A 16,761-nucleotide genomic window follows, 5' to 3' on the forward strand; every position below is an offset into this window, starting at 1 on the left:
GTCTTTCTATAAATTCTGCATATGATTTTGCTTTATTGACGTGCTTTTCAGCTTATCTTCTTGACAGTGCTCAAGATTAGCAAAGTTCATTCTGGTATAAATGGATTTTCTTGCTTGTTTAAAATGTTACACCACCCAGTATCTATATTCCCATTTGGAATTCTCTTGTGAACTCTTTCTGTTCCTGGTAAAACAGAATTGATGCTTTGGGCTTTAATAACAATAAGAAGAAGAACCACAGCCACCACAACAACCAAGGAATAATGTGGATGAGTAGGAATTATGAGAGAGAGAGAGAGAGAGAGAGAGAGAGAGAGAGAGAGACTATTTTGTCACCATTTCAACTTCTACTCATTTCTGATGGCAACATCATCTGAGTCTGTCAGGCAGCTCAGAGAGGAAGTTGACTGGCAAGAGTCCACCGGTGCAGAGTTGCTAGGTCACTGGAACAATAAAATGGCAAGAAAAAAAACATCCTGGCTGCAAAAGGGGCCAGCCGAGAGTATAAAAGGGTGGGTGGAGGCAGGGGGCACAGGGAAACACAATGAAAACCATGGCAGCTCCCTGAATGTGTGGAGAACAGGTTGACTGGGATGAAATATAGTTTCAGGCCTGAGTGATCAGAACATTGCCTGGCAGAGCCTTGGCTGGGTAAATTTTATAGCACATCAGATTTGGATAACTGTAAGGAAATGTCCTTAGCTACCAAAGCGTGCCTTCAGAGTAGGCACGAGGAGGCCATGGAAACTGGATTGTTTTCCATATATGAAGATTTTCATTGTCATCCAAATGCCAAACATGTCATGTTAAGCTAGGGCTCAGATATTCTGCTAGACAGTAATCAGGAAACGTCTACATTCTTATATAACCTGCAACCCACAGGAAAGCTGCAATTAAACAGGAACAGAGCTGAACAATAACACGGACAAAAATCTTTCAACCATTTATAGGATCGGCCAAACAACATGCCAGAGCTGTTCCACATTTTTGACATTTCTGAGTTCAGATTTGGGGTGATGATAACCCCGTAATTTTTATTAGGGTTCTGTGTCTTGAAACTGATAGCTGAGTGCAATTATTAGCACTTTAACCTAAGAATGACATACTAGTACAACCTACAACAAAATGCTGCAGTGTGAAGTGTTCCTGTTCAGTGTGCTGGCCAGCCAGCCAACCAGCCAAAGGATACTCCATTCCTTTTGCCCTCCCTGCCAGTTTTCTATTCCCTACCTGCTAGAACAGACACCTGGAATTATGTGGTCACTGAGAATGCTTAGCCCTCACTGGGCTGTTTGGGGTATTAGTTTTTGGTCTGAGAGAGAGATAGAGAGTGTGTGTAAAACCAATAGGTTTTTTTGAACTTCTTGACATCATTGGATCCCCCATGCATCCTGATATCTCCCCCTCTTGTTTCTGGGCCTCAATTTTGGCTACAATCCTGTCAGCACTCACCAGCAAAGTCTGCTATTAGAAGGAGTGCTAACATACCGAATGAATAAAGGAGCATTTAGGGCTATCTATGATGGTTCAGCCTGGGCTAGACTCCATGGCAGATGTATTTTACTTATTTTTACTTGTAATTATTGCTATTAACTCCGCCTCCCCTTTCCAAGTCTCAGGAGGAGTTTATCCCATTGTGCTCAGCTTGGGAGTCTGTAGAAGTGCTTCTGTGTGCTCTAAAGCCCAGGTTCATATGAGAGGCCACTCCATCATTCCACACACACCCCTCCAAGTTCTCTGAGTTGCACAGAAGACTCTGAAAAAGGTAGGGACAAAACACGGCTAGCAAACCCAAGCCAAAATGTGTGGATGATTCCTGCTTCTGTATAGCCTCTGTATCCAACTACTGAAGCACGATCCAAGGCTCGTGCCTTTGCAGTGATAAGAGTGCTCATTTCCCTTGCTCCACAAAAATAACCATTGGCTTGCAACCTGACATTTTTGGGTGAACTTCTGCCTCCCTGATTTGGGATCTGGGTGTCGTTAGAGCCTGGCTTCACAGAAGTTAATGGCAGGCTCCTACCGACTTTGAGCAAAGCTGGGATTTCAGCCAGGAAGTTAGAAGCAGAGCTAAGAATAGCCTTCAGATCCCAATCCTGCACTTTAAACCCTAATAATACCCACCTTCCTCTTCTTAATATGCGCTTGGAAAGACCATTGTGAGGCCACTAAGTCTGAGAGACAGGGTCGAGTGTCACCCTTTGTTTATCATGGTCTTCCTGGGGTCCTGCTTCTTCCCATACCACAGAATTTAGCAACGCCAGACCACAACAAATGCCTGTTGTGGCTGAAGCAGGTGGGAAATCCAGATACATGGTACTCAAAGCTACTCTGCCCACTAAGCAAGGCCTTATGTGCTTTTTAAACCCTGTTAGTTCTACCCCCACCACAGCAGCTTCAGAAGCAACAGGCCCCGAGCTGTATGTATGTAACAAATTGTTGTTTTTTGCTCGGCTGAATTTTAAGTGAAGATGACAAACAGGCAAGGCACAAATTTCTGCCCTGATAACTCTCCTAGAGATTGCAATTAACCAGGCCTTGGTTTACTTCAAGACCAGGTAGTTTGAGCTAAGAGAAGGTGACTGGCCGAAGGTGACCCAGCAAGTCTTGTGGCTGAGTAGGGATTTAAACCCAGTCCTCCCAGGTCCTTGTCCAATATTATAACCACTACACCACACTGTCTCACACCACATGGTTAGGTCAAACTATATGGTTGCATACCATCTGGGGGAAGCTGCGAGTTTCTGACAGGCTTAATTGCCTGAGAAATCAAGAACTGCATATGGTAGGGAAATGGAAACATACTCCAGAATCTTTTAAGGACATACTAAAGGTTACAGGACAGCCCTTCTCTTGCAACATTAGCCTGACAGGAACTGTCTGTCCCCTTGCAAATACACTTCCAGGAGAGGAAAGCATCTGCAATGGATAAAAAAAAATAATGAAGAGAACAGGCCCATACTCAACTGTGTTTAAGACTGAAATACAGACCTGAAACAGCGTAGTAAATTGGTGTGTGGAAGGGGGAGTTTCAAAAGAAAAATGGCTGGCAAGAGAAGAGTAAAGCTGCTTCTCTGTTACAAATCACCCCCTCTTGAGCATAAGGTGCAAAGCAGAAGCAGCCACCAAGCCAACCTTACACACTGCTGAAATTTAGTCTGAGCTGGTTTGTTGCACAAGGTGCTTCTGCCAGTATGTGACTGAATCCCTCTCAAATGTAGGAACAGCCTGGGAGTGTCCTGAGTGCCGCAAATGCATCAGGAGTGAGCAAGGGGTACCACACTGGGGGTGTCCGTAAGGAAGGCTTAATTAAACACCCTGCAGATGAAGGTCACATAAAGAGGCAAGCAAGTACGATGCAAAGGTCTATCGAAAGGAACAGAGCGATTCTGTGGTTTGGTGTTTTGTTCTTTTAGAAAAAAGGTCAGCTAAGGAAACAATTCTGTGGTACTTAAAAAAAAAAAGGTCAGCTAAGTGAATTAGTCAAAGGGCAATTAACTAAGAGAAAGCCTTCATTAAAATGATCTTTGCATGAAATAACCAGATTTTGTAGTTGAGCAAGCATTGCATTTTTTTCCAGCACAGTGCTGCGCTGCACAGATGTAGCCAGTCTGTAGGCACTTGATCTAATTCAGCCTCATAAAGTCCAATAGGTTTCAGCTAGGCTGGAAGGGCAGGCTTCCTGATTTAAGTGGTCCTCAGGGCATGAGGCGCCAGCCGGGAGTATTCCACCTTCTTCACCTTACCTCCTCCTTCCTTGGAATGGCATCCCGTTCCCCACAGCTCACAGAGAGCGGAACTCCCAAGCCCAGGCCCCTCCTAGGCACATCCTTCCAGTGCATTGTCTCAGAAGGGTGTAGCTGCTTCGGTCTGAACTGCACTTGGATCTCTCGACACCCTATAATTTTCACCTCTTCCCCCTTGACACGAACCATCTTGCCTACTGGCCTAAAGGAGAGAGAAGATGGCCAGGGGGTGGGAAGCTGCAAATTTTGGGCAGGCTTTTCCTTTCCTAATCAAAGCCCCACCAGTTACATTTCAGTATTGAGCTCGAAAGCCACAAGGCTAGGAGGTAGCCAACAGCAAAGGGCTAACATTCCCCTGTGATTTAACATCTGCTGCATTCATCCCCACAAAAGCCACAAGCCATCTTGGCTGGAGTGCGGGGATCACTTTACTCCAAATGAGATTATGGGGCTAGAGAGGGTTTTGTGCTCTGCCAAGCCTCCTTCCCCAACAAGCTGCTTTGTGCCGGCTTCCAAGCCACCCAGGCTTCTGCCAAGGAATACCTGTGCCAACCCTGTGGCTGCCCATGCATCCATGCTCATGTCCTTCTGGACATCCTCTGCTCTTGAGCAAAAGGACCACCTTCTCCCATTCACTTCATCTGTACACCTGTTTGAAAGCTAAAAGATTGTGAGCCAGGCCACCTTGTATTTATCTTAAAGGTCCCGTGTAGTTATTTGATTTTACTGCCTTTCTTCCATGAAGTGCAATATCCAAGGCAGTTAACAGCCTGTCAATAAAAGGCCCATGTAAAAAAACCCCACAAAAACAAACAAACAAACAAAAAATGAAACAAAACCACAACCCAAACCAATTACTATTATATGAGCAGGAATGGGACCCCTCCTCTTAAGAACACACACCTAAGTTTGTATTTAAAAAAAAATAAAAGGAGGGAGGAAAAGTCACAAGCAATAAATGAACAGTGAAAGTCTACATACAGTGGTACCTCAGGTTAAGTACTTAATTTGTTCCAGAGGTCCATACTTAACCTGAAACTGTTCTTAACCTGAAGCACCACTTTAGCTAATGGGGCCTCCTGCTGCTGCCGCGCTGCCAGAGCACGATTTCTGTTCTCATCCTGAAGCAAAGTTCTTAACCTGAAGCAATATTTCTGGGTTAGCGGAGTCTGTAACCTGAAGCGTATGAAACCTGAAGCATATGTAACCCGAGGTACCACTGTATTTCTATTCAGAAGTAAGTCCCAGATATATATTTATGTATTGGATTGCAACCAAAATTGCACAAACTGTCCAAAAGGGCACCTGTTGTATGCAGGTGAGGACATCTGAAAGAAGGCCCTCCTCCAATGGGGATAAGAAAAAGCAACAACAACAACAAAAAGGACATAGTGGTGAAATGGAGTGTCCTCCAGAAGACAAAGCTGGCTGGAAAGCTGAGCCATTTTGTTAGGTGGTACAGATAAAAGATCAACATTTTGTTATAGGTCCTGTTTGTACCCCACCCACCTGAAATAGCAAGGCCAGGGTATAAGCAGATGGTGACCCAAATTTAATTTTTGTGTTTGTTGCAAATATGTGGATACTAATCCTCAGATATGAATTCTAGTTACTTTTTTTAATTAGCTTTGAAGCATATCTAAATATCAATCTAAATACAAGTCAGTAGGCATGAAAGTGTATCTTTTTCAACTCATTTATGCTGCCACAGAAAATGTGCAGATAAAAAGAAAAGCATCAGACCAACTCGATTCACATCTTTATGCTCGCCTGTTTTTCCGCATTATTCCAAGCAGAGATCACGTTTCTTCTTTAAGAACTACTATTTGAAAGAGCCTTTATTTGCTGTGTTATCTGCCAGCCTAGCAGTATATCACATCCCACTCTGGATAAATGAGTTGATAATATCCCAAAGAGGACTGAAATGTTTAGCATTTAGCTCTGTAATTTAAGCTGGAATCAAGTAACAATGGCTGTTTAAATGCTTGGATCTTTTTCAGGGCTACATTTTCATAGGGGCTTGCAGAACCTGCACCAAGGGCAGAATGTCTTTGCAGGTGACAAGCACTAAAACTTCCTGGACACAGATGCAATTATGCCCAGAGTCCACAATAAAACGTAATAAAGTACAGCAACAAAGGTAATTAGACTTCATGATGAATTGTGAGCCTTGACTTTCCCATTAAATAGCCAAGGTCTTGACTTCTATGCTGCTTTTTGAAATAACTTTTTTTTTAAATGGTTTTGCTTTGTCCATCAGAATTGTGTCCAGTTCCTCTGGAAACTCCTAAAAACCAACGTTCCTCAATTGGACAAACCACTTCATCTACAGCTTTTCACAATTTAGGCTCACTTCACAAATTGTGAGTGAAGAGTCTGGCCCTCCAGATGTCATTTGACTCTAACTCTCATCAGCCCTCAGCTAATGTGGCCAGTAATCAGGGATGATGGGAGCAGGAGTCCAATAACTTTGTGTGGTGGGATTGTAAGAAAGTGAAGTGCTTCTGGGATATGATATATAATGAAATTAAGAAAATGTTGAAATATACATATACTAAAAAAATGGAAGCTTTTCTACTGGGATTTGTAGGTACAGACATTAACAGTCAAGATACTAAGCTTTTCCTATATGCAACAACTGCAGCAAGAATTTTATTAGCACAGAAGTGGAAACAAGAGAAATTATCGACAAAGCAAGAATGGCAACTGAAGTTAACGGAGTATGTGGAACTGGCCAAAATGACGGGAAGAATCCGAGAACAGCGGGACCAGAAGTTCCTCAAGGACTGAACTAAATTTGTAAATTATTTGAAAGACAATTGTAGTCAATAAAACATGTTGGTAGGATTGCAAGAAGCTTTGGAAGGAAAGGTATAAAAATCACTGCAAAGAAGAATAAGAAAATATGACGCTTTGATGTTTTTGATTTGAAAGCAATGGTTACGTAGTGAAAATGCAGAAATTTGAAATGAAAGATAGAAAATCACAAGGAAGGTTTGAAGGAAGTCATGGCTCTAAAATGCCAAAATGTATAATGTAAGAGGAGAGATTGTAATGGAAAGCATTATTGTAAAATTAATAAAAATGATATGGCAAAAAAAGGAGTCCAATAACTTTGGGAGATAATAAAGCAAGAATACACATGGATCTGTGATGGTTGCATTGGTAGCACTGGAACTTGAAACAATGTGGATTTCCAGTGCAACTTTAGGCTCCGCTCACATTTCAGATCTATTTGAAATAATACCCCAGATATACCCTAAGCTGACCTAAAGGTAAAGGTAAAGGTAAAGGTACCCCTGCCCGTACGGACCAGTCTTGACAGACTCTGGGGTTGTGCGCCCATCTCACTTAAGAGGCCAGGGGCCAGCGCTGTCCGGAGACACTTCCGGGTCACGTGGCCAGCGTGACGAAGCTGCTCTGGCCAGAGCCAGAGCCAGAGCCGCACACGGAAACGCCGTTTACCTTCCCGCTGGTAAGCGGTCCCTATTTATCTACTTGCACCCGGAGGTGCTTTCGAACTGCTAGGTTGGCAGGCGCTGGGACCGAGCAGCGGGAGCGCACCCCGCCGCAGGGATTCGAACCGCCGACCTTTCGATCGGCAAGCCCTAGGCTCTGAGGCTTTAACCCACAGCGCCACCTGCGTCCCACAAGCTGACCTAGGATATATTAATTTAATTATGCAGTGAACTCATAGAACATTATTAAATTTAAGTCCCTCTTATCTCCTTGTGAATCACTGACTTGCAGGACATCCTGTTTCATTGTTCAAAAACGATGGATTATCAACATCCCAACAGTGTCAGGGCAGGGCTCTGGGGCAGAGGTCCAGAGCCCCATTCAGCAGAATGAGCAGGACAGCCCCAAATGCAACATAGCTTCCTCATCACATGTCAAAGAAATATACACATCTTAAAGCAGGGGGATCCATTAACTTACATAAAGGCACGGTCCTACACTTACCAGGGCTTTAATTCCCACTGAACTTAATGGGACTTGAGTCTGAATAGACATGTATGGAAATAAACTGTAAGACCATTAAGTCCAGAGTCCAAAATTACCTCATGGTATCCCATGATACATAGCTCTTCTTCAGGGCAATATTTAATACCCTGGGTATTAAATACACATGTTGGGGGAGGAGAACCTTCAACAGTCATCTTTACTTTGGTAGATCACAATGACCCTTCCTTCTAAAGATTTATATTATAGGGAGAGCCAGTGTGGTGTAGTGGTTAAGAGCGGTAGTCTTGTAATCTGGGGAACCGGGTTCGAGTCTCCGCTCCTCCACCTGCAGCTGCTGGGTGACCTTGGGCCAGTCACACTTCTCTGAAGTCTCTCAGCCCCACTCACCTCACAGAGTGTTTGTTGTGGGGGAGGAAGGGAAAGGAGAATGTTAGCCGCTTTGAGACTTCTTCGGTTAGTGATAAAGCGGGATATCAAATCTAAACTCTTCTTCTTCTTTACCTTATTAGAGGTATAAATAATCTATTCTTTTCAAATAATGTGTCAACTCTGCAACTTTTGCCATCTTTGTCCCTGCATCATTACCTCATTTTGGCTACAGTCCTGGGAACTGTAGTTTTCCCCTCCACAAAGCTACAGTTCCCAGAACCCTTGAACTACAGTTCCCATAATTCTCGGGGAAAGTTAGGTGCTTCAGTGTATAGTGTGTATGTAGACTTTGTCTCCTTCGTCTTAGTGCTGTTCCCATCTAGTTTTGCTGCCCTTCTTGCTCCTTGTTAGCCTGCTGAGGCGCCATAGCCACTGGCCCAGAAAAAGCTGAGCGAGGCTTATTTGCCTCAAAATGGATGTTGCTGGGTTCTTGAAGCTCAGTTTCAATGAGAGCAGATGTTGGGATATTAAAGATGCCTACGCCACCTGAGGAGATCACTCTCATCTCAAGGGCCATGTGTGTCATTTATACACACAAAAGAAAATACTCCCCCCCCCCCGTGCTTCACTCTGAGCTCCCCTCACCCCGCATTTCAGAAGCCTGGATCCACAGACAAAGTTGCAGCCAAACAAGCAACAGCTATTTTAATGGCTCCGCATGTTGAAGTTTTTAGAACTTCCTTTACTCGAGGGAACTGCATTCTTCTAAGATTATATTATTACTTGGGCTGGCTGCCTCAGCAACACAACCTCTCATTTCCCTTTTGGGTGGGAAAGTTTTTCTCCTTGTCCGTGGACTCTAATTATGATTTCAGCCTGAAGGGTGGATGGGAATGTTCTGAGCGGTCAAAAAAAGCATAGGCTAGCTAGCCATGCCTCGGGGTGAAGCAGGAGGACACGGTGGTTTAGCATCGCAGCATTTGAAATATGTGCCTGCATCTTCTTCACACAAAGTTCACTATGTCATAGATGTGCCTCTGCATCCCTGTATCTAGCTTTAAAGCAGGAATGGGGGAACTTTTTAGCCTGAGGGCTACATTCCCTCATGAGCAACCTCCCATGTGTCAGTTGTGTGGGAGGCCAAAAGGAAAAGTGAGAGGGGCAATGGATACAGTAGCTACACCCCTCGCACACAAAAATTAATTTCTATAAACACACCCCTTTCCATTTCAGAAAGCAAGAGACAGTCAAGGGCATTTTATAGTCTGACAAAAGCCCTCAACGGTGGCCAAGTGAGGAGTGTGGCCTAGGCAGGAACATGGTCACCTGACAAGAGTTTTGAGGGTCACAGAGAGAAGCCCGGAGGCCTGAGATTCCCCAGCCCCATTTAAAGGAAACCCATTAATAATTTGCTGCTCTAATTTCCATATTTTGTATGAATAAGGTATTTCCTCACACTCTCTGGTCTCCTAGTCTTTCCTGAAGCTACCTGATTATAAACTTATTGTTGGGGTAAAAAAAAAAAAAGAGCACTGTCATCTCTCCCCCTCTCTGCTTTGCCACCTTCCCCCCGCCCTTGCATGCCATACGATATGTATCAGATACAGCAAGTCTGCGCTTCCACATGCAGACAGAGCAAAGTCGGTAGTTTTTGTATCTTTCTAGAGCGCAAGACTGAATGCTTGTGATAAAACAAAAGAGAGGCAAACCTAAAAACGGTGCTGAAAAATAACAGGTAACATTGAAATAAATAGAGAGGAAGAAGAATGCCAAGGCAATCACAGCTGTAATCCAAAAATGATTCAATGGGCCATATGTGACCACTGTTGTGATAATGAGTAATCCTTTGTTTTGTTTATTGCATTTATATCCCTCCTTTTTCTCCAAGGAACTCAAGGTGGCACACACTGCTCTACCCCCTTCTCATTTAATCCCAACAACCCTATGAGAGGCAGTGACTGGTCCAAGGTTTCCCAGTGAACTTCATGGCCAAGTGGGTGTTTGAACCCTGGTTTCCCGGGTCTTATTTGCATGAGAGCTTTCTGCTTCTAGTCATATAATACCCAAGATACTGTATATACAAGTGTTAGGGGAAATGCAGTTTATCAACAAATGATAGGGTTTGTGGGCATTTCAGGAAGCAACAGCAAAATGTCTGCCCATCCGTATGTTGAAAACATGGTTACATTCCAAAATGCCCTAACGGACAGCCCAAAATGTCATTGCTTAACAATGAGACCGGATATAAATGTTAGAAACGAATAAATCAACCGCACTCATTTATTCATTTTTGAATCTCAAAGGCACAGAAAAAGGTGGAGGGTCCCAGACAAACATTTATTTTTCATAACCATCTGAGCAAGCCACTTTCCTCCAACTGCTGTCGCTGGCTGTCCTCACGATACCCCGTGTAAGATAGGAAATTCTTAATGATCCATCATAACCAAATAGGAACTGAGATACAGAGCCAATCTACTGCGTTTCCTAAAGTCACAAAGGGAGGTCTAAGACTGAACCAAGGTCTTTTGAATCCCTGCCCTGTTTCTTATCTACCAGACAATCGTTCCTTTCCTTTAATGTAAATGTCGTTTTCTTTTTTTACATTGTTTACAGTTGAGTACTGAAAAAGTTGCACAATGAGGGCAAGACCATCTAGCCCAGCATCCTGTCTCCAATAATGAGCAATGCTGCTTATAGTAAGTCACCGCCTAGTGGCTTGGACAACATCTAGTAAGCCTGCACATACACTATACATTTAAAGCCTGTAACTTCCTCCCAAAGAAACTTGGGAACTGTTTGTTAAGGGTGCTGGAAAATGTACTTCTGTAAGGCGTAAACTAAACCACGAAATTAAAATACGCCTGCTTCTTGGGAGAAAAGCAATGACAAACCTAGACAACATCTTAAAAAGTAGAGACATCACCTTGCCAACAAAGGTCCGTATAGTAAAAGCTATGGTTTTCCCAGTAGTGATGTACGGAAGTGAGAGCTGGACCATAAAGAAGGCTGATCGCCAAAGAATTGGTGCTTTTGAATTATGGTGCTGGAGGAGACTTGAGAGTCCTATGGACTGCAAGAAGATCAAACCTCTCCATTCTTAAGGAAATCAGCCCTGAGTGCTCACTGGAAGGACAGATCCTGAAGCTGAGGCTCCCATACTTTGGCCACCTCATGAGAAGAGAAGACTCCCTGGAAAAGACCCTGATATTGGGAAAGATGGAGGGCACAAGTAGAAGGGGACGACAGAGGACAAGAAGGCTGGACAGTGTTCTCGAAGCTACCAGCATGAGTTTGACCAAACTGTGGGAGGCAGTGGAAGACAGGAGTGCCTGGCGTGCTCTGGTCCATGGGGTCACGAAGAGTCGGGCACGACTAAACAACAAGGCGTAAACTACCATTTCCATGATTCTTTATTGGGGGGGGAGGGTGCTTTTATTATTTGGGGGGGAGTGTGCTATAAATGACAAAAATTTGACTATGGACAAATATTCAAGTGGACTTTTTTTTGAGAACAGAGGCATGAGTGGAAGCTCCTCAGAGTCCTCCCCTCAGCTCTGCAGGAGTCAATACTGGTACACATTTCATTTCAGAGCAGGCACCCCTGACCTGCTTCGTAACCATTATCATATATTTAAATGACTTTTGTCTTTTATGAACACAATCCAGTACATCAATTGCTGCAGTTAACCTTATTGATTTAAATGAGCTTGAACTTAAGTAACTCTGTTCTGATTCCAAAATGCATATTGGGGCCACATCTTTATAAGACCAACTAAAATGTCACAAAATAGTATGCAAGCTTTGGAGTTCTCCAGAATGCTTCATCAGGTTAAATGGTAAACAAAGCAATAATATGGATTTTGTAATTTTTCTTATGGGCCAACAAAGCTACCTGTATTTTTTTATTATTCTGATTGTGGACACTGTACATATTTATTTGCTTATATGCACAGTTTAAAAAAAATACACATGTTATTTGACGGCATCTTTTTTTATATAAAAAAATGCTCAAATGCTTTTAGATGCTATTAATTGTTTTTAATGATTTTGAATACTTATACTTTTTTTAAAAAAAATTGTTTAAAATAAGCTTTTAAATGGTATTGTTTTATTACAAATGTATTTGCCCCCAGGGACTTCTTTAGGAGGAAGGGTGTGAGCTAGATGTACAGTAATAAACCATCCATCCATCCAACTGTTTGGTCTATCCCTGGTATCACGACATAAATATCAAGAAATACCGCCATCATTTCCTTTCATTGTTACCGCTTTAAATACTTGTTTAAATTTGTTTCATTGGCTTTAAACACCTGAAACAAATTTATTCTGACCCAACTCTAGATCTCAAAGGCCTATTTAGGGATGACTACAACAAATACTAGTCAAACAAAGATTATCTCAGTATTATATAACAGCACTGGAGTGCGTCTTTACAGGGGTTGATTTTACCGCATTCATTTCCCCAAGTCCCGCCAGGGCAGTCTGTATGTTAAAACAGGTTTGTGGATCCCCGGCCAGATCAAGCTTTGAAGAACCAAATGGAAGCTCCATGCTACATGAAGAAAGGCCCATGCAACAGATGAAAAGGTAGTCCGCTCTAGCAGAAAGGATCATGTACTGGGGTGAATTGTTTCCAGCCTCTGGTAAACAGAAATTAAGCCATGTGAACCCTAGTCAAAACTAACTTCCCTTTGGATTTGTGCACTGTGCATAGAAGACCTCTGCTTTAGCACAAGGTTCTGAAGTACACCTGGAGTTGGCAAAGCACTGTAGGTATCTACTAACCTTTCCCTCTCCTCCAAAGGTTTTTCCTCTCCCGGGCCCCTTACCACCTTAATCTCCAGAGCATAGAAAGTAAACCGAATGCCGCAAATCTGCAGCGTATCCTCACCACCCAGAGTCAAATCACAACTCTTGCCCTTGCATCTTTATGCATCTGTACAGTGGTTGGCAGAAATAACTGCAGTACTATAGAAAGGAAATTGCAGCATCTCCAATAATTTACACACCCTAGAGCCAGACTTTCTGCATCACCTTAGCAGATGATGAGACACACCAGGTGGGAAAACCTTATGTTACACAACACAACCCTGTGTGTATTCACTTGGAAGGATCTTGTTCAACATTGCTTACTCCCTACTAATTATGGTTAGGACTGCAGCCCAAACCTTTCTTGTCCTTTTCAGATGAGATGCAGTTCTATGCATCCACAGTGGCCAAAGTTTCTAGGTATCACAGTATTCACACACTCCAACTGATCCAGCCAGGGGATGCCTGCTCCTTTCATTCCTTCTTCAAGTGCCACTGCCTCTTTCTGGGTTTCAGAATCCCTCTATGGCTGGGAGAGGAAGGAGGGGACGCCTCTGCTGCATGCTTTAAGTTTCTTTTAAAGTCTGCACCAGTGTTCAAATGATGGGAGAAGAGATAAGCCCTCTCCTTTATGACATCTGTGAGTCCCAGCCTCTTGTCTCCCTCCAATTTTAGCAAAGGGGATCGGCAGAAAAGGTAAAGCCACACCCTTGTAATTCAAATCCTGAATTATATATGACTTGAGATTGCTTATCCCTTAAATACATGCTAATCATGCTTTGATAGTCACAAACTTGGGAAAGAAAAGTAGAATCTATTTCATGCCACTCTTGCAATACATACTTCTCAGAAGAGTCTAATTTATATGACCGTGCAATCCTATACATGAGTTCAAAAGGGCTTTCTTCCAGGTAAGTGATAGGACCCTGAATCCAGACAATATGGGACCCTGAATCCAGAGATTCAAATGTACCTGGGAGTAAGGCCCCATGAACTCAGTGGGGCTTACTACTGAATAAATATGTAAAAGTCTGTGTGTGTTCTAACTATTCAGTTTTTCATTGCTCTTTTCTTGAGCCAGGCTCCTGCTTGTTCTCTTCTACAGTATTATAGAAATAGCAGGAAATCAAATTAACATTTATCTGCATTTTCTACTTTTTTTATTTTGCATTATTTGCATTCATTATCAGTTGCTTTGTGACAATTATCATAATCAACAACAATAACATTAATTTTCATCATGATCATCCTCTTGTGGTTTGTTTGTTTTTTTTAATCCTTCTTGAAAAGACTTTGATCAATTTAATATTAGGAAATGACAGAAAATCATGAACACAAGTGTCCAAACAGTTTATAACTGGCTCAGTGTAATTTACAAGTAAAATATTTAACCAAACTCTGCTGCCTGCACAAGCCTCCATTCATTCAACTGGAGAAACACTGGTTGTAGTGGGGGCAGGCAGAGAACCCTTGTTCAATGAGATAAGGTACATTTACAGTGCCATGCTATGCATCTTTGCTTAGATTGAAGGTCATTCCACCAAGTTCAACAGGACTTAACTCCTAGATATGTATAGGATTGCATCTTAGCCAATCAAGTTACTCTGTGGGGAATTCTTCAGAACTCTGCAAACTTATTTTACCTATAGACTTCTGTACAGTGTGCTTAAAATAGCCAACTGTTTCTACATACCACCCACCTATCAAGCCCAAATGTATTATTTCTTATTTTTTTCATTCTTCCATGACTTCCAGCAGCTTGTTTTCTGGAAAGCCTGTTATTTATCTTTACTTACTGAAACAGAAGTCCTAACTTGAGGCATAATACGTTACTACTAGTAGTAATAATAATATTTGTTTTGATCTTTAGATATTAATTGTGAACAGGGCAGCTTCTCTCTCACAAAATAGCCTAGTTAGATCTGCAAATTAAACCCAGTCAAGTTTTGACAGGACAATCCATCATGCCGTTCATCCAGTAGCCGGACTCCCAACACCTTCTCCCATAGCCAAGTGTCCCAAGCCCTTCTGCCAACGACATGGGGCCACCAGCCCGACCCAAGCGAGGAGCAGGGCAGCTTGCAAGTGGCGCTTAAGAAACCTTTCTCTTTGCGCCCCACTTGAACATTCCCCAAAGGCGGATCCCTACAAAGTCCTAAGAGTGGGAGGTTGAGGGAGGTGGGGAGAGAAGAGATGGCGAATAACATAAGTTCTTTTTATTGTTATTGTTTCAAAAACAATAACAACAACTCGGTGCTGTCCTACAGAAGTGGCTTTCCTTTGACACGCAACCCCTGCTGGGACATGGGTGGGAATGATCACCGGACTAGAGCTCCTTTTTTTTTTTGCTAAAGGGAAAACTGGTGGTGGCGATGCTGAGGGGGTGGCAGAGGCGCAGAAATCGGCCGGCTGGCATGTTCCTTCTAATCCGTCTGCAGGAATCCTCCCCGCACCACCACCCCCGTCCAAGGCGGGATGAAATGTGCCGGATGAAGCTAAGCCCCCCCGGAGCAGCAGCTGCTGTGGCGGTGGGCGGGCGGGCGGACACACACACATCCCCCCCCCCCGAGCTTCCCTCTCTCCGCTTCTCGCTCTCTTACTCACCCAGGTCTCCAGCGCCGACAGATGCCACGGAAGGCTCCGGGCTCTCCTTCGCCATAGGAAGCAGCAAGGAAGCCGCCGAGAAAGAGGAGTCCTCCTGGGGAGGGGTAGATCCCCGCGGCCCCGTCGTAGCGAAACGGGAGCGATCGGTGGTGGAGGAAGAGGAGGAGGAAGGAGAGGAGGAGGAGGACGGGGAGGCGAGGGGGAAAGATCCCACAAAGAGATGCAGCCCCACGAGCAGGAGGAGGCAGAATTGATGGATCAGAAAAGTGCACGTTGCTGGCATGATGCTCGGGGCTTCACATGCCCGGTGGTGAATAATAATAATAATAATAATTAATAATAATAATAATAATAATAATAATTGCTGTAAGCACCATGCTCAGTGGGCGGGGAGGGAAAGGGAGCCCGAGCAAAGGAAAGGAGCCGCCTCTACTCTCGGAGTTCCCCGGGTCCGTGGCGAAGCCGCTGGATCAAGGGATTTCATCGTGGAGGCGCGGCTGATTTGGGAGGGAGAAGAGAGCAGCCCCAGCCGAGTGTCTCACAGCCGCATGCGAACTGCACGAAGCCTGAAAGTAAAAGCACACAAGGGCAAGGCTCCTCCTAGAAGCTGACATCACCGGGCGATGCTGCTCCCCTCCCTCCCTTCGTCCTCCGCCCCCAGCGCGCCGCCCGCCTTCATCTCCCCCACCCTTGCAGGCGGCTCGGGTGGTTCTCTCCACAGCCGTGGTCCGAGCCGGAGAGATTCAAAAGGACAGAGGGCATCCGTAGACCAAACTTTTTTCGGGGAGGGGGGGAGCAGGCGGGGTTTCCGGATTATCAAAATCATTAGGGAACTTCCACATCACCTAGAAAGCGGGTGTGGAGGAGCACAACAGGCCCAAGACCCTGGATATCTTTTTCCCCCAAAGCAAAAGCCTGAAAACAGGAAATTTTAACTTAGGACAGGAAGTTTCCTGCTGAACATAAGCCCCATCACAGAATCTGTCCAGGCAATCAGTGGGGTGTAATGCTGGCCCGGGGAATTTCCCGAGTCTTGCATGAAGAGGGGTTTCCAGTAGCAGTCGGGGAAGCTGTTTGTTGTGTGTGTGGGGGGGTGTTGGGTGTTCCATAGTTCATGCAAGAGGCGGGGATTGTCCAATCTGTGGCATCTTGGCAATGTGCAAAGGGCAGGGTCTGGGCAGGTAAGGACCCTGATATGTGGAAAGAGGACCTGTCAGAAGTTCACATGGTGATAAGCATCTTCAGGTGCTCTGCAGCATGGCAATGA

At 44.1% G+C, this 16,761-nt stretch overlaps 1 protein-coding gene across 2 annotated transcripts in view; it reads right to left on the minus strand.

Moving 5' to 3' along the window:
• Positions 1–16,132, minus strand: part of HEG1 (heart development protein with EGF like domains 1) — a 60,847-nt gene extending 44,715 nt beyond the window's left edge. For both annotated transcript variants that reach the window (XM_079992933.1, XM_079992932.1), the window contains exon 1: positions 15,495–16,132. In XM_079992933.1, the coding sequence (XP_079849059.1) occupies positions 15,495–15,777 (283 nt within the window). In that variant the 5' untranslated portion in view covers positions 15,778–16,132. The remainder of the gene's footprint in view (positions 1–15,494) is intronic.
• Between the last annotated feature and the right edge of the window lie 629 nt (positions 16,133–16,761).

The sequence above is a fragment of the Podarcis cretensis genome, assembly GCF_951804945.1.
Source record: "Podarcis cretensis genome assembly, chromosome: 1".
Classification (NCBI taxonomy): Eukaryota; Metazoa; Chordata; class Lepidosauria; order Squamata; family Lacertidae; genus Podarcis; species Podarcis cretensis.